At 40.1% G+C, this 27,961-nt stretch overlaps 2 protein-coding genes across 13 annotated transcripts in view; both read left to right on the top strand.

The window, feature by feature from the left end:
• Window positions 1-2,475, top strand: part of ppfibp2b (PPFIA binding protein 2b) — a 276,871-nt gene extending 274,396 nt beyond the window's left edge. For all 12 annotated transcript variants that reach the window (XM_060928294.1, XM_060928299.1, XM_060928300.1 and 9 more), the window contains one exon: window positions 1,691-2,475. In XM_060928294.1, the coding sequence (XP_060784277.1) occupies window positions 1,691-1,885 (195 nt within the window). In that variant the 3' untranslated portion in view covers window positions 1,886-2,475. The remainder of the gene's footprint in view (window positions 1-1,690) is intronic.
• A 20,899-nt stretch (window positions 2,476-23,374) lies between these two features.
• On the top strand, window positions 23,375-24,084 carry rep15 (RAB15 effector protein). The gene is given in 3 exon segments (XM_060926746.1): window positions 23,375-23,820; window positions 23,822-24,011; window positions 24,013-24,084. Coding segments are annotated over 3 exon segments (708 nt in total).
• The last annotated feature ends 3,877 nt before the right edge of the window (window positions 24,085-27,961 follow it).

A 27,961-nucleotide genomic window follows, 5' to 3' on the forward strand; every position in this document is an offset into this window, starting at 1 on the left:
TTTCTGTTTCTTTAAATACTTGATAAAGTGATGTATCTGACTTGATGCGTTCCGCCATTTTGTTTTTCTCTACTCACGGTATATGAGCTGATAGCCTAGTAATAGAGTAGCCAATCAGCGCACGTGATTGCTCATATCCAGTGCATGTGGATAAAATAATACAGTATATTCAGTGAGAATAGATAGAATAAATACAGTTATATATTTGCTATCTGGAGAAGCGGTGGCCTAGAGGGTAGAGAAGTAGCTTTGGGACCAAAAGGTCACTGGTTCAATTCCCTGGACTAGCAGGAATGGATGAAGTGCCCTTGAGCAACCCCCAATTGCTCCCTGGGTGGAGTGTGTCAGGGTCCTGTTATGTTGCTCTGGGTAAGAGTGTCTGCTAAATGTTGTAATTCTATATTTAGAAGGTTTTGATTCTAGTTATACATACTGCATTATTGTTATTATTTCTGTTTTAGTTACTTTTTTTTTCCTTGTTTTTAACTCAGTTTTCATGAAAAAAAAAATGCAAAATTGATGTAAATATGTCCTCCGACTTTAAATAAAGTTTCATTCATTCACTCTGTCCTGATTGGACACATCTTATCCAGATCACTTCAGAGTAGTTGAGTCAGGTGTTCTAGATTTGGGCTGGAGCTGAATTTTTCAGGAAGTTGCTGGAGATCTTCAGGAGCAGAGCTGGTGACCGCTGGTTTAGGATGATGTTGCATCCTTCTATATGAATCTTCACTCTGAAAGCCAAACAAAATCCAAAAAATAAACTGTTTGCTGATCACAGCAAGTGCCCTGATGTGTCCCCAGCACATTTTAATTACAAATAAAACTTTATAACAACCAGTTGTCCATTTTAGAAGTTGCGACATATAAAATAGGCTTACCTGGGCGCGGCCATTTGCATTGAAACCGGATATCCATTTGTGATATTGCTTGCACACTAGTACACTGTTTCCCTTAGTAACACACAGCCATCAACAGAAATTTTCTGTAATTTTTTTTTCTAGTTTTGCTGTGCAAACATGGAAAATGTTCCTGAACAAAAAACGATTCAACCGTATATGTTTGAACCAGAATATGAGCCTGAGGAAGAAACAAATGGTGAAAGTGATTCCAGCGAAACTGGAAGTGATGAAATGCAGCCATTTTGCTGCTTGCACCTTCAAAGTGATATCCTTTATAGGATCTGGGTTGCAAAAAACAATTTACTTTTGCAACATCCGGGCTTATTTTTATATCCAAACACTTGACATCAGGCATCTTTCAGGGTTGTTTACAACAATGTAGAAGTGATGTATCCACTAGATCTCGGTCTCGGTAAGTCATGTGGCATGTTAGATACGCCACAGTCTCAGATTCTCTCACATAGTTTGTACTCAAAGCGTGATATTTGAACCTCGGAGAGAGTAAGATGGCAGTGCTCAGGGAGGTTTTATTTTAAAAGAATAAGGATCTGTATGCAGTATACAGGTACAAATATGAACAAATGAATAATCGAACATGTCTTGTATGGATATTATTTGTTAGTTTGTTTTCTGGGTTTTGTTTGACTTTAATTTAACTGTGTTCTTGCTCTGTGGAAGATTCAGAAGAAAAAAGTCAAAATACCTGCATCATGCTAAGTTTTGGACAAACATTTGAGTCAGCTTTATAACCAGTGTTATAAACCAATCTCATTCTGTCTTTCCTCCAGCCAAAGAAAATCGGTTTCTCCAATTTCAGCCAGCTCCGTAAGAAGCGCCCTGACAACCCTAGCGACTACATCTGCCCTCTGGAGTCTCCGAAGACTCTAGCGCTGCTCAGCGATTCCCAGCGGCCCAACTCCGGCGTACAGGAGCGTGATGTGGAGAGGAAGGAACAGGTGGGGCCTGTGCTGGGTTCAAACTAAACTAACCACCCATATCCCCCTGAGCTCACCACCAACTCTCCCTCCACCAAATCCACTCATTCCTTGATTACCTGGGCCAAACCTCACCTCCTGTCTCTCAGTGCCATCATCTAATCCCCATCATCCCTTACTCACCATCACGACATAACGTTGCCGAGTGACAGTTACGGAATGGCTGTGAACTGTGAGCTTTTTTTGTTGTTGTTTTTTTGTTTTTAATAATTGTATGATTTTCTATGATGCACATCATCATCTTCGACTTCATAACCCATTTTATAATTTTGTGCTTTTTGGGGAAAATGTCATTAATGACCTTGTGCAATATTTGTACATGTATTTAATATTTATCATGAGGAATTAACTTTGAACAGGAATCAGTTTTAACGGATGATTTTTATACCATCTGCCAGCAGTGTATGCTGTATTAAAAATACTGTATTTTTCCTATGTTATAATATTCAAGGTGATATTTTTATAAACAATTGATATGGCACTTCGTATTACGAAGCACTTTGTATATATTTATAAATATATAAAAGAGATAAGACCTATGCAATACAATCATCAATAAAACTCATCCATCACTGTAATACCGTGTTTTCTTCAATATAAAAAAAATATTTTTAAGAGGAAAACTGGGCCGTAAGACACAATACATTTTCAGTTGATTTTATTTTCCTACATCAGTCATAACTTATTGTATTGACTGTAATTATCCATCCATTATCTATACCGCTTATCCGTCAGGTTTGTGGGGGAAGCTGGAGCCAATCCCAGCTGATATTGGGCGAGAGGTGGGGTTCACCCGGGGCAGGCTGCCCATCTATTACAGGGCTACACAGAGATAAACAACCATCACATTCCTTCTTGCTGTGAGGCGACTTCTTAATTTCCCTGAGGGAACCCGCCCAAAGGGATCAATAAAGTTTTATCTAATCTAATCTAATCAGTGCTAACCACTACACCACTGTGCCACTCACTATAATGGAATATATGTGATTTTTTTTTTCTGTCACTGAAGGAAATGGCCTCATTGTTGTATCTGTAACCGCTTATCCCATGTGGGGTCGCGGGGGGCAAGCTGGAGCCTATCCCAGCTGACCATGGGCGAGAGGCAGGGTACACCCTGGACAAGTCACCAGCTCATCGCAGGGCTGACACACACATACTGTAGAGACACAAACAACCATTCACACTCACGGTCAATTTAGAGCAGGCTTTTAGATAGAGGGGCGTCTGGGCGTCTTTTCGACGCCCTGTACTGAAAAAAACAAGAAATTGGACGCCCTACTTTTTAGTACGACGCCCTAAAGACGCCCTAATATTTCCGCCCGTGTTATGTCCGCTAACTTAGCTGAATATGTTAAAAAATCGCCGAGTCTGAGCTTTCCGAGGATCTACAAGCTTTGTTGACACCGCCATTTTGGAAATTTCAGAAGTCTCGCTTTGACAGCTGTCTTTCCCGAAGACGCCCAGGGTTACCATAGCAACAGCACGAGCCCAGAGTACAAAATATAGGCACCCGCCGCAGAGCTACAGAAACACGCGTTTCTATGGCTGCACTAATTTCAAAGTTGTGAGAGCCCTCGTTATAAATAAATGGGTTATTAAATAAATTTGGTGTACAAAGCACTTGTAATATGCGTTCCCAGAGCAGAGGGGGAAAAGATGTATGCCTAGGAGACACTGGCATAAATATCCAGACAATATAGCCGTAGACTATATTGCCGCAGCTAAATGTGGAATGTAGTCTATAGAAAACCGGCCTTACCTGACATGTTATTTATCCCGAATAAATCCTTTTAACAGTAAATAACACATTTTCATGCAGATTTTCCCAACATTACAGGCTACGTAGTGGAGAGTGTGGTAGTCGAGCCGGCGGGTAGTATTTCTAGTAGGCTAAACAATAATCAAATACGACACGTTCTAAAGGATGCTGGGATTCCAAAGAACGCACGTGAAAAGGACGAACACGTGGGATATTTGGTAAGGAAGATAGAAGATAGATTTTTCTGAGTTTTTTGGGCATGACAGGAAGAAAATGAAGAAAAGAGGAAGGCAAACAACGATTTCCAACTTCTTTCAGAAGAGAACTCATGTAAGTTTTTTTTTTTCTTCTGTAACTGTTGATAGGCTTGGAATGTCAAAAAACTATCACAATCCCATAACTAGACAGCCAGGTTTCTTGCATGAATAAATAGGGATGACCGGGGTTGGTTGTCACAAGTTATGGTTGTCACATTCGTCATATCTCAGCCACCATAGGGCGCTGCTCAATTCCACCAAGATAGAAATGTTTAGAATTAGTACTGGGGTCATTCTACCTGAAAAGTTATTGTGTGTTGCATGCATTTCAAAGGTGAGAACAATTTGAAGGTTTTTCATACCTAAATGTAAATTTTTAGTACCTTGGTTTTTACCTTCTAGCTTTGTAATTAATGGGTTTCTATTGAAAAAACGAATACCATTATAATGTTTGAAGACTTAGCCATATTTCCTGTGTGTTTTTTTCTTTGTTATACTAAATCTTTGGACGCTAGCGGCTTTGAAAGCAAAACTGGTCAGCCGGGGTTGGTTGTCACACTGTGTTCGGGGTTGGTTGTCACATGTAATGCAATTGCAATAGGTGCACTACTGACTGAGACAAACACAGCTACAACAAGCTTTATTTATGTAGTATTCTGCGATCAGAAAGCTTTATAGCTAATTTGTCATGCTTAATATGCAACTCCAGCTCAAAAAATCCCAGAAATATACCCATTTTAATAATAATATTCATTAAAAATATACGCAGTTTGCAGTGTATTTTGTTTTGGTGTTCCCAAAGTTGATATTGTATTACCAATCTGTAGGATGGCTCAGTCTTTGGCATTTGTCACTTTTGGTATCCTATTGAAATGAATCTGGCTTGAATTTTTCCATGCACACATGCCTCCCCCCAGTCCAGCCTTACTATTGATACAAGAATGTTGTAACAAAGGCAAAAACACTTGGCTGTATTGCTCAAAATTTGCTGTCAAAATGAAGGAAATAGCATTTGAGAGCATTAGAAATTTCAAAATTTTCCGGGGGAGTACCCCCGGAACCCCCTAAAACACTCGTGCCAGCGGCGCTCAACGCGCCGCTACACCTCGCCACATACAGTGACACCTGCAAAAAAGTTAGACTCCCTAAAAAAAAATCCTGCCTAAAAGCCTGATTTAGAGTCACCAATTAACTTGACCTGCACATCTTTGGACTGTGGGAGGAAATCCACGCAGACATGGGGAGAACATGCAAACTCCACACAGAAAGGCCCTTGTCGGCTGCTGGGCTCGAACCTTCTTGCTGTGAGGCAACAGTGCTAACCACTACACCACCATGCCGCCCACTATAATGGAATATATGTGATATTTTTTCTGTCACTGAAGGAAATGACCTCATATTGACTATAAAGTAGTGTTGTAGTCAAGCCCACCTAAACCAAGACCAAGTCATGACCAAAACCAGAGTGTATCAAGATTGAAATAAGAGCAAGACTTGGAGGGGTTGAGTTCAGGTCAAGACCGAGACCAAGGCAGGGTGAGACCGAGTCAAGACCAAGACTTGGAGGGGTTGAGATCAAGTCAAGACCAAAACAAAGGCAGGGTGAGACCGAGTCAAGACCAAGACTTGGAGGGATTGAGATCAAGTCAAGACCAAGACCAAGACCAAGGCAGGGTGAGACCGAGTCAAGACCAAGACTTGGAGGGGTTAAGATCAAGTCAAGACCAAAACAAAGGCAGGGTGAGACCGAGTCAAGACCAAGACTTGGAGGGGTTAAGATCAAGTCAAGACCAAAACAAAGGCAGGGTGAGACCGAGTCAAGACCAAGACTTGGAGGGATTGAGATCAAGTCAAGACCAAGACCAAGGCAGGGTGAGACTGAGTCAAGACCAAGACTTGGAGGGGCTGAGATCAAGTCAAGACCGAAACAAAGGCAGGGTGAGACCGAGTCAAGACCAAGACTTGGAGGGGTTGAGATCAAGTCAAGACCGAAACAAAGGCAGGGTGAGACCGAGTCAAGACCAAGACTTGGAGGGGTTGAGATCAAGTCAAGACCGAGACCAAGGCAGGGTGAGACTGAGTCAAGACCAAGACTTGGAGGGGTTGAGATCAAGTCAAGACTAAGACCAAGGCAGGGTGAGACCGAGTCAAGACCAAGACTTGGAGGGGTTGAGATCAAGTCAAGACCGAGACCAAGGCAGGGTGAGACTGAGTCAATACCAAGACTTGGAGGGGTTGAGATCAAGTCAAGACTAAGACCAAGGCAGGGTGAGACCGAGTCAAGACCAAGACTTGGAGGGGTTGAGATCAAGTCAAGACCGAGACCAAGGCAGGGTGAGACCGAGTCAATACCAAGACTTGGAGGGGTTGAGATCAAGATTGAGACCAAGGCAGGGTGAGGCCGAGTCAAGACCAAGACTTTGAGGGGTTGAGATCAAGTCAAGATCGAGACCAGACCAGTGTGTGTGTGAAGAGGGGTGGGGGAGGGGTGACATCCATTAACAGGAAGAAAAATTTCGAATTCACAATGAGTCACGTTATTGGTCGCATTTAAAGCAGAAAGTTCTACATCCAATCACAGTAACAATGTGAACAAATAGATCAGACAACACACAGGCAGTTTAGTGAAATCCCCATAGTTGTCGTCTTCACCGGTTTTGAAATAAAATCCTGAGTCCTCTACAGTATGTCTGACACAGAGACAAAACCGAGTAAAAATGCGGTTGATTCCGAGACAAGACCGAGACCTTCAAAAAGTGGTCTTGAGACCGAGCTCGAGTCCTACAACAGTAGCGTACAGTATCAATTTAGATAGCTTTCAAAAGTTTACATTTCAATTTTTACTTATATGTTCACAGACAAACACAAATAGATTTATATAAAGTTTCATTTTTGTGTATTTTAAATTTCTGTGTCAGGGTTTATGTGGAAACTATCAAAACATATCACAGTATTTTAGAAATTCTTATGCTAATTTATCTCATCTCATTATCTCTAGCCGCTTTATCCTTCTACAGGGTCGCAGGCAAGCTGGAGCCTATCCCAGCTGACTACGGGCGAAAGGCGGGGTACACCCTGGACAAGTCGCCAGGTCATCACAGGGCTGACACATAGACACAGACAACCATTCACACTCACATTCACACCTACAGTCAATTTAGAGTCACCAGTTAACCTAACCTGCATGTCTTTGGACTGTGGGGGAAACCGGTGCACCCGGAGGAAACCCACGCGGACACGGGGAGAACATGCAAACTCCGCACAGAAAGGCCCTCGCCGGCCACGGGGCTCGAACCCAGGACCTTCTTGCTGTGAGGCGACAGCGCTAACCACTACACCACCGTGCCGCCCATGCTAATTTATCAGAATTTTAATTTGTGAATATTTATTTACATTCCGGGGTTTTTTTCTTTACCTTTCTTTTGTCTGTTTATTCCTGTAAATATCTTTCCATGCTATTAATATTAATGAATAATAATTCGGGTTGCTTTAATTTTTTTTTCGTATTTTTTCCATCATGCCATGCTGTAGATTTCCCTCATAGATATTCCAGTACATTAGTCAAATCTACAGTAAATTAACTACTAACTAGTGTAATGAGTTATAATCGTTTGGACAATATGAGAGTTAATCTCACCTCAGTATTTCCACTCTGTTCCATAAATGTTCTTCTCACAACATGTACATTTTCAGATCAGTTATTTATTTAGAAAACAAATAACAGAATGTATTTTTTTCGCGGTGCGGTTTCCATCAAATCCTGCGCTCTGATTGGCTGGCGAGCACCCCAGTTACGGACCCCGGTTACGGACCTCTGGCGACTCGCTCGTTCACAACAACAACAACAAACATAGTAGAATTTTTTGTCAAAATTTATCGTTTTTTAATAAGATTTATTTATAAGATTATCAAAAATCTTATAAATTTTTGCCAGCATTTCTCAGGAGAATAGCATTAATTTTACAGCATGGACAGCAATAACGACAGTCTTCACAGCGAAAGCGAGTTTTACTACCCTGAGGAAGAAGAAATAAAAGAAAACATTTCAGGAGAAAGCTAAAAACCTCTAACTTGCTAACGCCGAGCAAAAACATGGCTGAATCCTGAATGACTCAATTTTGTATAAATAGGGGACGACATAGGCGGCAAAATGTAGTTTTTTTCCTGCCATGGAAGGAAGGAATTTGCATTACAGCCGTGAATGAGGATTCAAAATGGCGGCTTGGCTCGGCTCAGTTTTCCCTTTCGGGCGCTCTCATTTTCTGTTAGGATTTGGTAAAGAAAAAAATAAATATATTATTTACCAGCTTAAGGTCGGTCCGTATGGTGAAATACCGTGACCTCGGCCTTAAATACTGACCTCGGCCCAGAGGGCCTCGCTCAGTACTTTCAAGACCTCGATCACGGTATTTCATGATACGGACCTCCCAGCTGGTAAATAACATTTATGTATATACAGTGCTCAGCATAAATGAGTACACCCCCTTTGAAAAGTAACATTTTAAACAATATCTCAATGAACACAAACAATTTCCAAAATGTTGACAAGACAAAGTTTAATATAACATCTGTTTAACTTATAACGGGAAAGTAAGATTAATAATATAACTTAGATTACACATTTTTCAGTTTTATTCAAATTAGGGTGGTGCAAAAATGAGTACACCCCACAGCAAAAACTACTACATCTAGTACTTTGTATGGCCTCCATGATTTTTAATGACAGCACCAAGTCTTCTAGGCATGGAATGAACAAGTTGGCGACATTTTGCAACATCGATCTTTTTCCATTCTTCAACAATGACCTCTTTTAGTGACTGGATGCTGGATGGAGAGTGATGCTCAACTTGTCTCTTCAGAATTCCCCAAAGAAAATAATTTATTTACACCACAAAGGTGAAGGCTACAAGAAGATCAGCAAAGCTTTACTTATCAGTCAGAATACTGTAGCAAAAGTGGTACAAAAATTTAAGAACGGTGGAACTGCAACCATCTCACAGAGACGTCCAGGTCATCCACGGAAGTTAACATCTCGACAGGAGCGTCTTCTGATGAGAAGGGTTGAAGAAAATCGGCATGCGAGTTCACTGCAGTTATCTAAAGAAGTAGAAAGCCAAACTGGGGTGACTATTTCCCGTGACACAATACGGCGTACACTGCAGAGGAATGGCATGCATGGATGCCGTCCACGAAAGAAGCCTCTCCTAAAGCCCAGGCACAAAAAAGCCCACCTAGAGTTTGCCAGGGCCCATGCTGACAAAGATGAAGACTACTGGGACTCTATACTCTGGAGTGATGAGACCAAGATAAATGTTTTTGGAACTGATGGCTTCAAAACTGTATGGCGTCGCAAAGGTGAGGAATACAAAGAAAAATGCCTGGTGCCTACAGTGAAACATGGTGGTGGCAGTGTCCTTATGTGGGGCTGCATGAGTGCTGCTGGTGTCGGGGAGCTGTATTTCATTGATGGCATCATGAATTCACAGACGTATTGCTCTATACTGAAAGAGAAGATGCTACCATCACTCCATGCCCTTGGTCGTCATGCACTTTTCCAACATGACAATGATCCTAAACACACATCTAAGGCCACTGTTGGATTTCTGAAGAAGAACAGGGTGAAAGTGATTCAGTGGGCAAGTATGTCTCCTGATCTGAACCCAATCGAACACCTATGGGGAATTCTGAAGAGACAAGTTGAGCATCGCTCTCCATCCAGCATCCAGTCACTAAAAGAGGTCGTTGTTGAAGAATGGAAAAAGATTGATGTTGCAAAATGTCACCAACTTGTTCATTCCATGCCTAGAAGACTTGGTGCTGTCATTAAAAATCATGGAGGCCATACAAAGTATTCAATGTAGTAGTTTTTGTTGTGGGGTGTACTCATTTTTGCACCACGCTAATTTGAGTAAAACTGAAAAATGTGTAATCTAAGTTTATATTATTAACCTTACTTTCCCGTTATAAGTTAAACAGATGTTATATTAAACTTTGTCTTGTCAACATTTTGGAAATTGTTTGTGTTCATTGAGATATTGTTTAAAATGTTACTTTTCAAAGGGGGTGTACTCATTTACGCTCAGCACTGTATATGGACAGTGGCGTGCACAGACATTTTGGGGGGCAAGTGCTCTGGGGGGGAAAAGGGCACTTTTTTGCGCATGTGGAACACCTTATTATAAAAGTCTGAGATTTAACCCTCCTCTTGTGTTCATAATCATATCAAAGTTTTGGGTATTTTTCTGTAGTTCCATCTTTAAAAAGTCTGATAAAGTCTGAAAGTCTGATCTTCCCGTCACTGACTTGAGTCTCAAGACTGTGTTTATTCACAGATTTCCGTGAGATCATCTTAAAATTTGTAACGAAATATACACACTCAATGGGCTCAACGGAGCTCTCCTTTATTTGCATAACGGCGTGCGTACTAGCATAACGTGATATTCTTAATCATGTTATAAAAACCGGTCGGAATTGATGGAGAGTGGGGTTGCCTCAATGGTTTAGGCTACATTTAAAATGTTGTTCAGTTTGTTTCTCCATATGGAAAGGGAGCAAATAAGCTGGCAAAGGCTGCCATGTGCAGTTGTTTCTGTATGCGACGGGCTACTTCACGACAAAATAATTACAGCTTGGGCTTAGAGGGCAAACAATACATTTTCACTCGATTCATGTGTTACCTGGCTGGTGGGGCAGGGGAAGAGCTGACTGACTGCCCGATGTGTTGTCTGTGCTACGACAAGGCTGTGGCTTCCAGGACGCTATGCTGCTGCAACCTCACATTGAATGCACTGCACGCTTGTTCACATGACAGAGCAAGAGAGACAGAGGTCCGGTGTGTGTGCGGAGGGGGCACACATCGGGACATTATTTTCACACACGCTTTTAATGCCGCGGCTTTTCTAAAAGATCATGTCGACATTGGCCTCAGTAAACTGTAAAAAAAAAAATTTCAAAAGGGCACTTTTTTGGGCAGAGGGGCAGGTGCTTGAGCACCACCTCGTGTCTATCTGTGTACGCCACTGTATATGGATATATACTCTATTGTATCACTAACAGTTATTCCACGAAATCGAGTCATACATGAGCTGATAGCTGACGAGGCGCGTAGCACTGAGTTGACTATAAGCCATGTATGACGAGATTGAGTGGAATAACTGTTTTATTCTAACCACATTCACTGGATTTTGAGAAACAGAGCATTTTTATTTTTATTTTTTGCAAATTTGATAAATGAAAACTTTGTCCAAAACGTCCGACAAAATAATTTCCGCTCAGAATGTAAACAAACCTGCGACATGACAGGAGCAATTTGTGAAAAGTGCAATAATGCATTCTTCCCATCAAATACTTTCATTCCATATTTTGCTGCCTTTTTTTGGTATTTTTTTGGGTTTTTGTTTTCGAATAAGTTTTTCTTGCATCCTTGGTTGGTTCAGCAAAATGCTCTGCCATTTTGTTTTTCTCTACTCACTGTATATGAGCTGATAGCCTAGTAGTAGAGTAGCCAATCAGAATGCGCAATTGATCATATCCAGTGAATGTGGATAGAATAACACAGTATATTCAGTTATTTTAATAATACACCAAAAGGGCATGACCAGTTTGTTTGTTTGTTTGTTTTTTACCATTTTACACCAAAAGACACCTAAATTGGTGTTTAACGTATTATATGTTAACGAAATGAAATATTTCTGAATGCATCCTTTAAACGTCGACTTATTTCACTTGCATTTAAGGATCTTTGCTTGTCTTCTGCTGCTTTTCTGCAATTTTGTTTTCTAAATTCAAGATTTTTGTTCTGTTTAGAGCTAACTGTTTGAAAGTTTGAGTCAGTCTGAATCTTATTTGCCTTAAATAAGACTGAGCAGAAAGATTAGACTGTTTTTGTCAGATGAATTAAATATCATTGGGGCACAGACCTTCGAGCTCAGTTAGACTCAGATGCTGTAATAATGCGTACTTTTACCACCGATAAACCAAGGGGGATGCAAACTTTTGCACTCAAGTCCATTGACCATGCATTTTTTTTTTTTGCTTTCATTCAGGCTTAGTTAATTTTTCATCCATTGTTTGTTAATCAATTGCACACTTCAAATGGGTTTTAAATGTTTTCTTCGTTGTTGTTTGATGAATGACTCAACGTTTCAGACGCAGATAACGAAAGGAGCAGTGATGCAGATTGAAGCATTATCAGAAGGCATTAACCACCTCACAGTGAGTGTTTCTCATCCATCTGCTTTCCGCTGTAATTATGCCTCTGTAACTGGCTCATTAACGCCCTAATAGAGTCATATTTTGTATTTTTAATTTAGTCTATTAATCTCCTCAGAAGTAGCCGAAAAGAGAAAAATGTGGTCCCAGTGTTGGATGTTTTGATGTGTTCAGTGTTTTTCTTTCCATACCAGCTGATATAAAGCCACCCATCTGATCATGTCCTAAAAGCCATGTAAAGTTACAACCCCAGTTCCAAAAAAAGTCGGGACGCTGTGTAAGCTGTAAAAAAAAACAGAATGTAATAATTTGCAAATCATGGAAACCCTACGTTTCCTTAAAAATAGTGCAAAGACAACATATCAAATATTGAAACTGAGAAATTGTATTGTTTTTTGAAAAATATATGCTCGTTTTGAACTTGCTGTCAGCAACATGTTTCAAAAAAGGTGGGACAGGGGCATGTTTACCACTGTGTCGCATCACCTCTACTTTTAACAGCACTCTGTAAACGTTTGGGAACTGAGGAGATCAGTTGCTGTAATTTTGAAAGAGAAATGGTGTCCCATTCTTACCTGATATACAATTTCAGTTGCTCAACAGTTCGGGGTCTCCTTTGACGTATTTTGCGCTTCATGATGCACCAAATGTTTTTAATGGGACACAGGTCTGCACTGCAAGCAGGCCAGTTTAGCACCCAGACTCTTTTACTACAGAGCCATGCAGTTTTAATATGTGCAAAAAGCAGTTTGGCATTGTCTTGCTGAAAGAAGGTCCCATAAATGACTTCAGGAACACAGCCAAATATAACAAAACATTTTTCTGCCTGTAACATACAGTTCTGTGTAAAAGTTTTGGCACCCCCTTTTCATACAAACTTTGTTATAGATTTCTATTTTATGATTTCCACATTATCGAGTCAAAAACATTACAAAAACATTTTAGAGTTCCAAACATTCGTTTTCCAGGACAAAACTAAATGTTACAGAAAAAAAGTTTGTATCTGAGCAGCATATTCCATAAGAGAGCACTTTTCAGATGAAAAAAGAAAACACAATGAAGGCTGCTGGGTTTTGGTGCAAAATGAAGACGCGAGTGTGACAGTCAAAGTGTCCAGAAGAAATGTGGCTGGTTCTGGAAGATGCTCAGTAAAACCTACAGCTCATTTCCTTATCAAACTGCACTCACTGGACCTCAGACTACATTTTTTTTTTAAAGCAAAGGGTCATCTTACACCAAATATTGACTTTGTTTCATTTATTATGGCTTACTGCTTACTGTTTATAGTATTTCTTTAATGTTGAAACATTTCATTTCATTATTTTTTAAGCCATATTTGGTCGACATCATTTCTTTACATGTGCCTAAGACTTTTGTACAGTACTGTATTTTACTTTAAGAAAACATAAAACATTTCACCAAAACAATATGAAAGTGTTTTTATTTAGTCTACATCTGTGCAGCTCATATCAACGGGCGAGCAAGGCTAAGCCTCCTGTCTTTCAAAGGTAAAAGAAAAATCAATGTTTTCATATTTTGTGTATCCAAAAATGATCTTATCTGCAGATTATTTGTGATTTTTTTAAACTAAGTGCAACAGCACAACACATACAGAATGATATGAAGCGAGGCTGTGGGCTAACTTGAATGAGCCCACTGCTGAAGGTGGAGATACTGTCTGCTGTAGGTTCATGCAGCCAATCATGGGGAAACCGTGATCTAAAAGGTTAGAGAAGCAGCTTTAGGAACAAAAGGTCACTGGTTTGATTCCCTGGACCAGCAGGAATGGCTGAATTGCCCTTGAGCAAGGTGCCTAACCCCTAACTGCTCCCTGGGCTGCCCATTGCTGTGGGTATGTCAGGGTCCTGTTGTACATCGCTCTGGATAAGAGTGTAATGTAATCAGCGACAGCCATATCACGTAACTACACAGCATGACATGCCCACCTAGTTTTGAGCTACAATGGGCTAATATGTTCTGTAATACCTCACCATTAAGCGTGATACGGACTCAGTCTCACGTGTAATGAACATGAATGAAGTGGATTATTTACTCTATCATTAATTTTCCATGAAAATATGTTTGGAGGAGAAACTGAAACTCGATAGACTCAGCACATTATCGAATCAGAGTACAAATTACACAATAAGACAGATGACAAAACCATAAGTTCAGTGGGTTTTTTTTTTTAAATAAAGGGGTTACTTTTAATTTTTTGTGTACCATTTTTAATAATCAAACAAAACACAGTTCAGATTCAAATGGCAAAAGTTATATATAAACTTTGAAATGATATATTAGCGATATATATATGACTATATTCACTATGCCCCCCCCCCAAAAAAAAAAAAAAAAAAAAAAAAAACAACCACCAGCTGCCACTGGTCTACTTCCTTACCTTGGCCTTCAAAGATCATGCAGTGTCAGGAATCAGTCTAAAATAATAATGATTTGCCTAAAGATGTCTAAAAGTTCTTTTACAAGGTTAGAAGGCATCATTAATGCTGAATGATATATACACGTTTCAGAGCAATATGCTGCCATCCAGACAAAATATTTTTCAGGGAAGGCCTTCTTTCTTTCAGCAAGACAATGCCAAACCATTTTCTGAACTTATTACAACTGCATTGCTCCGTAGTAAAAGAGTCCAGGTGCTAAACTGGCCTGCCTGCAGTCCAGACCTGTCTCCCATTTAAAACATTTGGAGCATTATGAAGCACAAAATACGACAAAGGAGACACCAAACTGTTAAGCACCTGACATTGTAACTCAGGCAGGGATGGGACAACATTTCTCTTTCAAAACTACAGCAATTGGTCTCCTCAGTTCCCAAACATTTATAGAGTGTTGTTAAAAGTAGAGGTGATGCAACACAGTGGTTAACATGCCCCTGTCCCAACTTTTTTGAAACATACTGCTGGCATCAAATTCAAAATGAGCATATATTTTTCAAATAATAATAACATTGCTGAGTTTTAATATGTGATATGTTGTCTTTGTACTATTTTCAATGAAATACAGGGTTTCCATGATTTGAAAATCATCGCATGAACTATTTATCGATTATTTGCGTAACTAGATGGCAATGAGACTCATGTTTAAACACCGCAAGTGACTTTTACCTCAGGTGATGAGACCGAGACTGATGTGGATGATCCTAATAAAAAAAAGTGATAACTAATTTCATATTGTAAAGATGTATTTGTTTAACATTTGGCAGTAATGTTGTTCTTTCCATGAGTAGATTAAATTATAAATGTAAAGATAGGCAGGGGGTCTATGAGTGGAATTGGAATGAAATATTTAAAAGCAAAGCAGTTTTATCCCTTTTGATTTTTAATTAGCCTTAAAAAAAAAAAAAAGTTCGAAATTCAACCCTCTTCCACCCACGAGCTCACAGGTACCAACAATTAGAACTTTCTTGGGATTAAGATACTGTACATAAAATTAGAAACATATTTAAATTCAGGAAATTCTGCAGTTTTTCAGAACTAGAAAACTATCCAATATCCAAATCTGGGTATTTTAAGGACTTTCCCAGGCCTCCACGCACATAATCTAGAACGAATTCAAAGTTCTGAATGCCTACCTAGAATCATTGATCTTACATCAGCAATGGTTCTCCAAATCGAAGTGTGGCTTGTGTGAGGACAAATATTTGCTTTGCGATCTAACTCCAGCCATTGCTTCACCTCTCGCTTCTAGCACTTACTCAGCCGAGACGTCCTTCTGAGAGGAATGAGACGCAGCCACACGGCCATGGTGTGATCATACACTTCTCGGCTAACACCGCTACCTCCCTGACCCGCATCAGACTCCCAGCTTCGGCACCGTTAACCCACAACCTCCCTGACCCCTGATCCAGCCTTCACATCATCCCTCAGCCTAACATACCACCTTCCCAGAGGAACCTTCCAGAAGCAACACTTATGAAAACTTGAACACTTTGTCTGCTAGCTGGAGCTTACCCAACGCTCTACACAGTCAGTGTGCCGAGCTTCAGTCACATTGCCATCCTTATACTGTAGTCACCTTTAGAAAAGTGTATCAGTTGTACTTTTGTGTGTTAGGCTGATTTAGGATGTATAATACCATGTACACCTCAGAATCAAAGGTAAGCACAAAATTCAATATGTTTAAGGTATATTGAAATGTATATTTTCATAAGCATGATGTATTTTTGGATTAGGATTCACAATTTTAATGAACACAGATCACCATGATAAAATAATCTTGATAAATACCTCATTTAGCTGCTTTGGATACTTATGTACACTCCTATAGCAAATCCCATACCTCTTGTGATTTTTTTTTTCTGTTTGGTTGTTTATTTGTTTGTTTTTGTTTATTATTTTATATTTTTATGGACTGGCACCTTATACAGCTCATATACAGTATGTGGCTGAAAGTAATTTGTTCTTAAATAAATGTCGTTATATTAAAAACAAATTGGCATCATGCACTTGGATATGAAAAGTCTCACAATTCCCCAAATCCCAAATGAAGTTAAGATGAAAGTTCTTTAATTTTGGACACAAATTATAAAGCAACTCTTGTGAACAAATAAGAGAAGTTTATCGCTACCAGTTTAGCATCTTCAAAACTATCTAACGTTGTGTTAATGAGATCTGGGATTTGAGGATTTTCCAACCTACAACATTTACACAGTGGAACAAAACAAAACAAACAAAAAAAAACCCCAAAGGTGTTTGGTTTTTTTCACTGTTGAATTCCTAAATCTGATTGTTCAGAAGATCTGACAATAGTTTTAGCTAATGCAGCGAGAAATCTTGGAGTTTGGTTCAACAGAAATTTGAATTTTAGTGTCCATATAACAAAGTTGTGTAATTTAGCCTTTTACTCCTTGCATAATATCAGATGCATTAGGAATAAGTGTTGCCAGGCAAAACAAACCTATCTAAGCAGCACTTATTTTATACCTATATGTTGATAATGGTAATATTTCTCAATCATCAGCTGTCAGGTTATAGTCCTATGAAAATCCATGACCTTGAGTTTGACCTTTCAGGGTCATTCCAGGTCAAAGATCATGGTGCCAAATGAAAGCCCATATGGCACTTCCTATAAGTTGATAATGGTAAATATCTGTCTACAATCAACCGTTTTCAAGTTACAGCCCTCTGAAAATCCGTGACCTTGAGTTTGACCTTTCAAGGTCACTCAAGGTCAAAGATCATGGTGCCAAATGAAAGGCCATATGGCAGTTCCTATATGCTCATAATAGTAAACATTTGTCTCTCGGCAACCGTTTTTGAGTTACAATGGAAAATATGTTATTTTGACCGAAAGGTTGATCTTTCCGGTGACCTTGACCTTCACCTTGACCCGATTACCCCCAAAATTTAATCAGGTAATCTATGGACCATTGCCCACCTACCCTGAAAATTTGAAATCAGTCGGTGCAACCGTCTAGACGCTAGATTGTTAATAGACACACACATGCACAAGCACAAACACACAAACAAACCGCATTGAATACAATACTTCGCCCTGCTTACTCCGTTGTGGGCGAGGCAAAAATCTTACACCTCAATCCATACAAGCACTAATACACACATTAGTCATTGGTAGACTGGATTATTGTAATAGCCTACTTTATGGTTTGCCTGCGACACACATACAGTAAATAAGCTACAACAGCTACAAAATGCAGCTGCTAGATTGATTTCCAACACCCTGCACTTTTGCCACATTTCAGCTGTATTTTACGAGTTACACTGGCTACTGGGAAAGTACAGGATTATGTTTAAAATCACTTTAATTACTTTTAAGGCTTTACTGGGCCATGCCCCGTCATACATCACTGACCTTCTACACCTTAAAGTAGTATCAAAATATGAACTACACTCAAATAATGGACGGTTACTTGCACCTCCTGTGCTAGGGACAAGGAAGACTACAGGAGATGGGGCTTTTGCTGCGGCTGTGCCAGTCTTATGGAATTCGTTACTCAGCCATCTTAGAGCTGATACTAGTTTAGATCATTTTAAATCTGCTTTGAAGACACATTTATTTTGGTTAGCCTATGATTTTTAACGTTATTGCTTGTTATTTCATTTAAGGCTTGACAGCATTTCGATTTCATAAAATCGGTGAAAATTAGTTCCGTCTGAAATTTGCTCATTGTGATGTATGTTTATTTCTGTAATATCTCACAAAATATCAGGCCGTTCTGTTCTGTAGCTGGGAAGTTATTTAATTTGAGGGGATTAAAGCAAATAATGTGCATGAAATCGCTCACTTTGCGCAGTCAAGCAGACAGAGGAAGTCCGTGCGTGTGTGTGTGTGCATGCGCAGGTTTACCTTTGAGCGTGCACTGACAGCTGATCACACGAGGTGCTCGCTGAGCGCTGGTATTTATTAGTTTGGTCCTGCATTTCCTTTCCTTTGTATATAACATAACGTCTTTTCTTCTTGCTTTCTTTCCGTTACTGTAGTCGGTCTTTCACGTTTCATTCGCACACTCACATCCTCCATTTTTCTCTCCTGTTTTGAATTTGTATCCCACAATGCCTTGCGCAAATGGGGAAAGCCCACCATGTCATGCATGATGTAGTTTCTTGAATTGGGTCATGGTGAAGCAGGAAAAAAATAGTGGAGAATTTACGGCCACGTGGCTCTAAATTCATTAATTGTTCTATTTTAAAAAAAACAAATAAAGTTAGAGTCTGTGATTCGAATTCAGTAGCTTTCGATCCACTAAACAAAAATAATTGGGTGTCGGGGAAAATTCTTTTTATGACCTACACTTTTTATGACCTTTACACATTTTAGGATAGTCTATTTTATTACATTTTAAATTTTGTTTATATATATATATATATATATATATATATCATCTCATTCTCTCTAGCCGCTTTATCCTTCTACAGGGTCGCAGGCAAGCTGGAGCCTATCCCAGCTGACTACGGGTGAAAGGCAGGGTACACCCTGGACAAGTCGCCAGGTCATCACAGGGCTGACACATAGACACAGACAACCATTCACTCTCACATTCACACCTACGGTCAATTAGAGTCACCAGTTAACCTAACCTGCATGTCTTTGGACTGTGGGGGAAACCGGAGCACCCGGAGGAAACCCACGCGGACACGGGGAGAACATGCAAACTCCGCACAGAAAGGCCCTCGCCGGCCACGGGGCTCGAACCCGGACCTTCTTGCTGTGAGGCGACAGCGCTAACCACTACACCACCGTGCCGCCCTATATATATATATATATATATATATATATACTTTTTTCATGATTATGATATAATGTTTATAGTGTTAACATGTACAATGCATTAGATCATATTTGCATGAATTTTGTGCTCAATAATAATAATAATAATTATTATTATTATTATTATTATTATTATTATTATTATTAGCTATGAGGCAAAGTACAGGTTTGTAATTCGACTATGTACTCCTTTTAATGTTATAATTTCTATAGCGGGATACTGGAACTATATTACCAGCTGAATCTCTGACGGTTTCTCTTTAAATTTGAATTAACACACACTTTGAACACCAAACTCATCTTGGCTGATAAGCTACATTTGATAAGAGAGTGAAAAGGAGATATTACTTTTCCTCAACTATCAATTTAAGGACAATTTGACATAACAACCTAGAGGTGATCATTGATTTTTTTTTTTAACTGATGAACCACATAGAAAACTCCTGAAAAAAAATAAATAAATAAAAACACTGCTGGGATTTTTGTTGTTCACTTGCACAGTGGTCAAGAAAAGTTCTCTAATCATTTGAAACAGCCAAGGCCCATGTTTGTCCTTCTTGTTCCAAAACCCTTGAAAAATGGATTAAATTTGGACAGGCAGCTTTAAGACGAAAAAGGATAAGCCAAAAGTAAACTCTCCAACTCGTCTGATGAGAAGAGTCCCACAGAGCAAATGGAAAACTTTGCTTCTGGGAAGGTCCATGTTTGTTATTCTGCCTTAAACTAGTTTTTTGATAGGACTCCAGAGTGAAGAAGAGAGAGCTGGACAGAGTTTATCTTTCCCCAAACACTAAAGAAAGACTGGTACTGGTGAGTATTTCACTGTTCATCACTATCCAGTACACTTACAAGGACTTTAGCTATGATTTCTAGCTAAAACGACTAAAAATATTAGCTAGCATGCTGTCAATTAGCTAAGCCCTAAAAGACTAATGTTGTGAACAAATTAACCACTGATGATGTGGTTAAGGAAGTCCATGATGCCACACCCATACAATCCTTGACTTCCAAGTGACGTCAAAGCAAAATAGAAATCCGGATGTTGGCCATGTTGGTGGATATACAAATGCGGGGTCAAGCGACATTCCAGACAAAAGCGTTCTTTTAGCTCTGCCATACTTTTGTGCTGTATATGGTTGTGGTCCCAACAGTACTCATGACCGTGGCATGTTCCAATTTTTTAGAATTCCACCCGTGATTCAAAAACAGGGCGAGGAAACTCTGAGGATTAGTACGGAGAGGAGACGAGCACGGCTGAACAACATCAGCAGGGCTGATCTAACAGAGGCTAAAACCAAAACAGCTCGTGTTTGCAGTAATCATTTTATTTCAGGCGAGATTCAAAAGCTTTACCGATAATATCATGGAAAAATTTTATTTCGTGCTGCTAGAATTTTGCTATAAAGTGAGCGTTCTCTTGTTATGGTTAACTCGGTCATTGTTATAATTTTCATCTCATCTCATTATCTCTAGCCGCTTTATCCTTCTACAGGGTCGCAGGCAAGCTGGAGCCTATCCCAGCTGACTACGGGCGAAAGGCGGGGTACACCCTGGACAAGTCGCCAGGTCATCACAGGGCTGACACATAGACACAGATAACCATTCACACTCACACCTACGGTCAATTTAGAGTCACCAGTTAACCTAACCTGCATGTCTTTGGACTGTGGGGGAAACCGGAGCACCCGGAGGAAACCCACGCGGACACGGGGAGAACATGCAAACTCCACACAGAAAGGCCCTCGCCGGCCCCAGGGCTCGAACCCAGGACCTTCTTGCTGTGAGGCGACAGCGCTAACCACTACACCACCGTGCCGCCCCTGTTATAATTTTAATACGTGTATTTATTACCATTTCGCTTCCAGGAGTGCCAGCAAAATTATACGATAGAAACAATCCAGACTGGGCGCCCACTCAGAACATGGGCTGTGTTTCGTCCAAGGTCAGACTTGATTCTTCGGCAGCCAAACCAGATAGAACGTGATATATCTGGGTGCTCGATGGTCGGTAGAAGCGTCTTATCTTCAGAAAAGTCTGACTTTTTTAAATAATATGGGTCAAAACCACACATATCTATCTTCTCTTTGTATCAAATCTTCGCTTGAATGTTCAAATCGTGGTAATAGTGAGAAAATTCAGCACAGACACGCTTTCAGCGGCTGCCATCTTAGTTGCTTTGTATATCCACCATCATGGCGGACGCTCATGACGCAGCATATTTTGATCACGTGATTGCAAGTCATCTAATGTTTAAAGTAATTCATTTAGGTTTAAAGGAATCTGAGCAGAAATTTACCACGTTACATTTGTTTGTTGAATTTGCACAATATTTCTCCTGACAGGTTGTCTCGGACACAGAAACAAAACCTCACGTCTTAGCTTTTATGAAGTAGACATTTTGTGAACTTTTTTTTTTTTTACAATTGTTTTATTGCTCTTTTACAACGGCAACTGTATGACCTTAATTGGACAAAGCAATGACTTGTTTTGGGCAACACTTTTTTTTTTTGGTATCATTCCTCACTCTGGGCCTCACCTCTCAAAGTTCCAAGGTGAAATTGTAGAATATATTTCAATAATTTAGTTCGACTTTGTGCTTAAATTTCCTATGACTGCTAGTATTTTTTTATCATCGTTTGTTTAAAATTGAAATTGTGTAGCGTCATGATGTTGTACTGAGCAAGTATAAAAATTCAAGTATGTATTTATGACAGGGATATGACCAAATACAGACAAATTATTCAGATTTGACAGACAGAGTGTTCTAAATAGTTTCAAATACAGACACGAATAGGATATGGACTATTTATTAGTTTATTTATTTTAGAAAATTTGCACACATCATAGAAAAAAGTCACACAAGCACATTAATTCATTCACACCAGCATATAAGGTTCATTTATTCATCTTTAGCCTGGTCAGGGTTGTGCTGATTTACATTCAGCTCCGAGTTTGTTGGGAAACAGGACCAAATAAATTCATGAGAAGGTTTAGAGAATAATAACTTTTTGAAAATAATGACTTTGCAAGCAGGATTAAAAAGCGCAGTTCCATACATATCTCTTAATTGATGTAGCTGAGATTGAGGAAATGTCCGACCCAGAATTCACTACATTTTGCCTTTGAAAGTATATATATGATATATATACACTCACCGGCCACTTTCATTCTCTAATCAGCCGATCCCTTATGTGACAGCAGCACAATGTGTCCAATCACGCAGATACAAATCAAGAGCTTCAGTTAATGTTCACGTCATTCAAACATCAGAACGGGAAAAATTATGATCTCGAAGTGTGACTTTCTTTCACTGTGGCATGGGTGTTGGTTTGAGCCAGATGGACTGGTTTGAGTGTTTCAGAAACTGCTCCTGATCTCCTGGGGTTTTCACACACAACAGTCTCTAGAGTTTGCACAGAATGGTACGAAAAACAAAAAACATCGAGTGAGTGGGCGACAGTTCTGTGGGTGGAAATAAACGTCTTGTTGATAAGAGAGCTCAGAGGAAAATACAGATTGGTTCGAGCTTTTTTGCCAGGAAGGATATAGTAACTCATAGCAACTCTTTACAACCGTGGTGAGCAGAAAAGCATCTCAGCATGCAACAGCAAACAGAAGAGCACATTGGGTTCCACTCCTGCAGCCAAGAACAGGGGTCTGAGAATCAACAACAAGTTCCTATTAAAGTGGCCGGTGAGTGTATATGGATCACTCCTAAACCAGTACAGATTGGGTTCCATGCCAATTTATGCCAATGATTTAGTGTGATAATGACATTTGTTACTTGTTTAATTACAATAACCTCATCGGGAAAGTATAGCAAGCACCAAACAAGCATATTTTGGCTGATTGACAACATTTGGAGCAAATTGAAAATTGTGTCTATGATTTTTGCCAATTTTGTTAAAACTAAGGCACATTGGAAAAGGACAAATTTGAATCATGATCAAATCTTATTTTTATAGTGCATTCGGGAGACAACTCTTTGACCCAGGATCAAGCAAGATGACCCAAACAGAGAACCAAACCAAGTCCAAACTAAGGATATTCAAGTCCCTGTGGTCCAATTCCAATAAACCCTCAATTTCATCAAACTGCTCCCTCTTCACTGACTGTGTTCACGTGGCTACATCCAGAACCTGTGAGTATCTTCTCTTCACAGACCCAGATAAGAAGTTACAACCAAGTGGTGCAGCCTTGTGTGAGATCTTCCTAATGACTTACATGCTGTGTAGCTTCCAGCTGAACCTTGCCAATCCCTTCAGCTGCACGGTGATGACTCAAGGACAGGCAGTGGGGACTGACTAGGTCTGGGCTGTGCTGGATACACCCAAAATCTGTAAAACGCCCAAAATCCAGATTACTGTTCAGGTCCTGCATCATTCAGAGAACACCCAGGAGAATTTTGAGAAACATTCCAGCATACAGATGGAGCCATTTCTGGGGACCATAGGTGGAGTTCTGCACTGGAATTGGGAGGAGCTGCTTTGCTTTGTTTCTCTTCTTTGGACCTAAGAATCATCCTGGGAACATCTGAGGCCTGCTGAGTAACAACATACATCAAGTACTTGGGAAGTGTGTTCAAATTGATCAGGAATTTATTGAGGAGTTTTTCAAAGGGGCCAGGGGGTTTGTTACTGCTTTCCAGGATGTTGCAAGCGGTCATTGGTAAGAAGGATAATGACCCTCTCACTATGCTTGTCAAGTTCATGTGATGTTATCAGATTTATGATCACCATCATCAGCTGCTTTTGCTAATTACACCTCGCAAAGCCAACGGACAGCTGGAGCTGACAGCCTTGCCATGGTGTGCTTTGTGTCTGAGGTGGCATCCAGCACTTGGGTCTGATATTTCTGTCCACAGTTTGTTTTTTAACATCGATCTAGATATTTTCACTGAATTGTTTCATGATGCTTTATGTATAATTTTCACACACACCAGCACCAGTTCTTTGTCAGACTTTGTTTGTAGACACATAATTCAAGACTGTGACTCACTTTTGTTTAAAGGAATATTTCAGTCATAAATTAAGTTTAATACAATTTAAGCCCCGGTCCCGCAATATGGATAACTATAACTATAGCTACAACTATAGCGATAACTATTAATAAATCAGTCCCCTTCAGTTGATGTGGTTGGTGGTCACACCAGGCCGATAACGATTCCTATAGCCCAGGCCTGGGTTTATCCGTATTAGTGGGATTGCTTCTGGAACGATTTTTCCAGGCCTGGACCTGATCCGATAAAACATCTGGCCAATCAGGTAATTGTTTGTTTACATGGGATGTTGTCTGAGCATGTGCTATTTTTCCCCGACATCTTTGTACATCCTTGTTGCATCATGAAATCACGGAATACGGATTCACGGAAAATAAAAACAAGAAAACAGAGTCATCTATATCCCCGGCCCTATATACCAACTATATACCAAGTTTCAAGATACTATTTGTCACATTTTTCAAGTTGTGCTGCAGGAAACCAACCCGACCTCTTTACACTGACCTCAGCAGCCCATGGCATAAACCCACCGGACCTTTGGTCCACGTGAGATAAAAATGAAAATTTCTCACTTTTCTTAGTATCGAAAGGAACATATACATTACTTAATCAACACATATACCAACTTTCAAGACCAAAACACTCATAGTTTTCAAGTTCTGCTCCGGAAACCAAACCTACCCCTAAGACTAACCTGAGAGACTAAGTCTGAAATTGTTTCCATGGAAACATCTCATTTCATTATCTCTAGACGCTTTATCCTGTTCTACAGGGTCGCAGGCAAGCTGGAGCCTATCCCAGCTGACTATGGGCGAAAGGCGGGGTACACCCTGGACAAGTCGCCAGGTCATCACAGGGCTGACACATAGACACAGACAACCATTCACACTCACATTCACACCTACGGTCAATTTAGAGTCGCCAGTTAACCTAACCTGCATGTCTTTGGACTGTGGGGGAAACCGGAGCACCCGGAGGAAACCCACGCGGACACGGGGAGAACATGCAAACTCCACACAGAAAGGCCCTCGCCGGCCACGGGGCTCGAACCCGGACCTTCTTGCTGTGAGGCGACAGCGCTAACCACTACACCACCGTGCCGCCCATGGAAACATGAAAAAAATTAAATTTCTCAAATTTCTTAGTATGAAAGAAATTTCGTAGGCACATCTACAGTACATCATCTTGTTAACATGTATACCGAGTTTCAAATCCGTATCATGAATAGTTTTGGATATATGCTCTGGAACCGAACATTGCTCTTAGAAACTAAGTCAAAATCTGTTTTGTGTAAAAATTTGAAAAATACTTTTTTTCAAAAATCCAAAATAGCAAAATGCACCAGTTCACATGTTGCTTGATATGTATACAAAGTTTAATGAAGATATCTTCAGTAGTTTTAAAGATATGGCACGGAAACGAAAACGTGGACAGTCGGACGGACAGACGGATGGAACCCATTTCTATATAAATATAATACAAAGCACAGATCTTTATTCATAGATATGTGATCTCATCTCATCTCATTATCTCTAGCCGCTTTATCCTGTTCTACAGGGTCGCAGGCAAGCTGGAGCCTATCCCAGCTGACTACAGGCGAAAGGCGGGGTACACCCTGGACAAGTCGCCAGGTCATCACAGGGCTGACACATAGACACAGACAACCATTCACACTCACATTCACACCTACGGTCAATTTAGAGTCACCAGTTAACCTAACCTGCATGTCTTTGGACTGTGGGGGAAACCGGAGCACCCGGAGGAAACCCACGCGGACACGGGGAGAACATGCAAACTCCACACAGAAAGGCCCTCGCCGGCCACGGGGCTCGAACCCAGGACCTTCTTGGTGTGAGGTGACAGCGCTAACCACTACACCGCCGTGCCGCCAGATATGTGATCTTTTCCATGAACTCTCATCTCATCTCATTATCTGTAGCCGCTTTATCCTGTTCTACAGGGTCGCAGGCAAGCTGGAGCCTATCCCAGCTGACTACGGGCGAAAGGCGGGGTACACCCTGGACAAGTCGCCAGGTCATCACAGGGCTGACACATAGACACAGACAACCATTCACACTCACATTCACACCTACGGTCAATTTAGAGTCACCAGTTAACCTAACCTGCATGTCTTTGGACTGTGGGGGAAACCGGAGCACCCGGAGGAAACCCACGCAGACACGGGGAGAACATGCAAACTCCACACAGAAAGGCCCTCACCGGCCACGGGGCTCGAACCCGGACCTTCTTGCTGTGAGGCGACAGCGCTAACCACTACACCACCGTGCCGCCCCTTTTCCATGAAATATCAATCGTAAATTAATAATATAAACATATAAATGCAGGTAAAATATTTTAATTCTGAACTTCGGCAGTCCAAACATTTAATTGTTTTACATTCCTTAACTTTTTTTCCATGATGCATCATCCATATGAAATCAGTAACCAATCTGTAATATACTGAAACGTTCGTGACCGATCCATAAATTATTAGCATCCGTGATACATCCGTCTTAAAATCCGTAACCACTCCGTATTTTGTATCCTTTTATATTATATTTCCATAGTCTGTGACCTATCCGTATTATATCAACCACCGGAGTGTGTGCATGGGTTGTTTTGAAGTCCAAGATGTACAGTATGACCCAGAATAATGTGCTACTACTTGGAAAAAACTTCCATGACGATTCCTAAGTTGCATGCATTTATTTTTCTGAGTGACAGGACCAACTGATATTATAGTCGGGATTATAGTTGTGGTGTGACTGCTCCAGACTGGAACTAAATTCAGGCAGAGGGATAGTCATAGTTGGAGTTATAGGTATATAGTTATCGGTGTTGTGGGCCCGGGGCCTTAAACTCTGATAAACTGGGAACTAAGCTTCAATGACTTGTTTTTCACTTCGTACCTCACTAACTAACTAAAGAAACAAATGTAAGAGACCAACTATGTATACAGGAAAGATGAACCAACATTGGTGTGAATTTTTTTTTCTGTCTGGAATGGACCTTTAAAATAACTCAATAAAAAAATTGTATATGAATCTGAATACTTGACAGTTAGATGAATGTTGAGAAGGTTAATACATTTTTAGCACTCATGCTTATATACATTGTGTTTCATAATTAAAAAAAATACTCAATTATGTCAGGAATGATACACTTAGGAGCATGTTGTTATAGAAAAATAATCAACCATGTGGTGGTGTAAAATGGCCTGATATCATGCAGAGTTAAAGTTGCCATCCTGATGTGTTTTATTTCACTTATACCACAGCAATTTGCCAAAGATTATTTATTTAAAATTCAAATTATTAGCAAATATAATTCTTTCGTTCCTGTTATCACTTGCGTTATAGCAGCTATTAACTAAAAGTATAAAGTTGTTTCCTCACCAGCCTTTCTTGAAGTTAAGAAGACAAAATTTGTAACTTGTTACTGAAAAACCACAATATAAACCCTTCTGTCTCAAAAATGTTCCTGTGGTGGGAAATTTTGTGTTATAGCTTTTGTTACAAAGTGCTGAAACTGGTGACTCCTTCCATAATTTGACTGATAAATAAATAAATAAATAAATAAATAAGCAAGCATCT

This window comes from Neoarius graeffei, chromosome 8, assembly GCF_027579695.1.
Source record: "Neoarius graeffei isolate fNeoGra1 chromosome 8, fNeoGra1.pri, whole genome shotgun sequence".
Classification (NCBI taxonomy): Eukaryota; Metazoa; Chordata; class Actinopteri; order Siluriformes; family Ariidae; genus Neoarius; species Neoarius graeffei.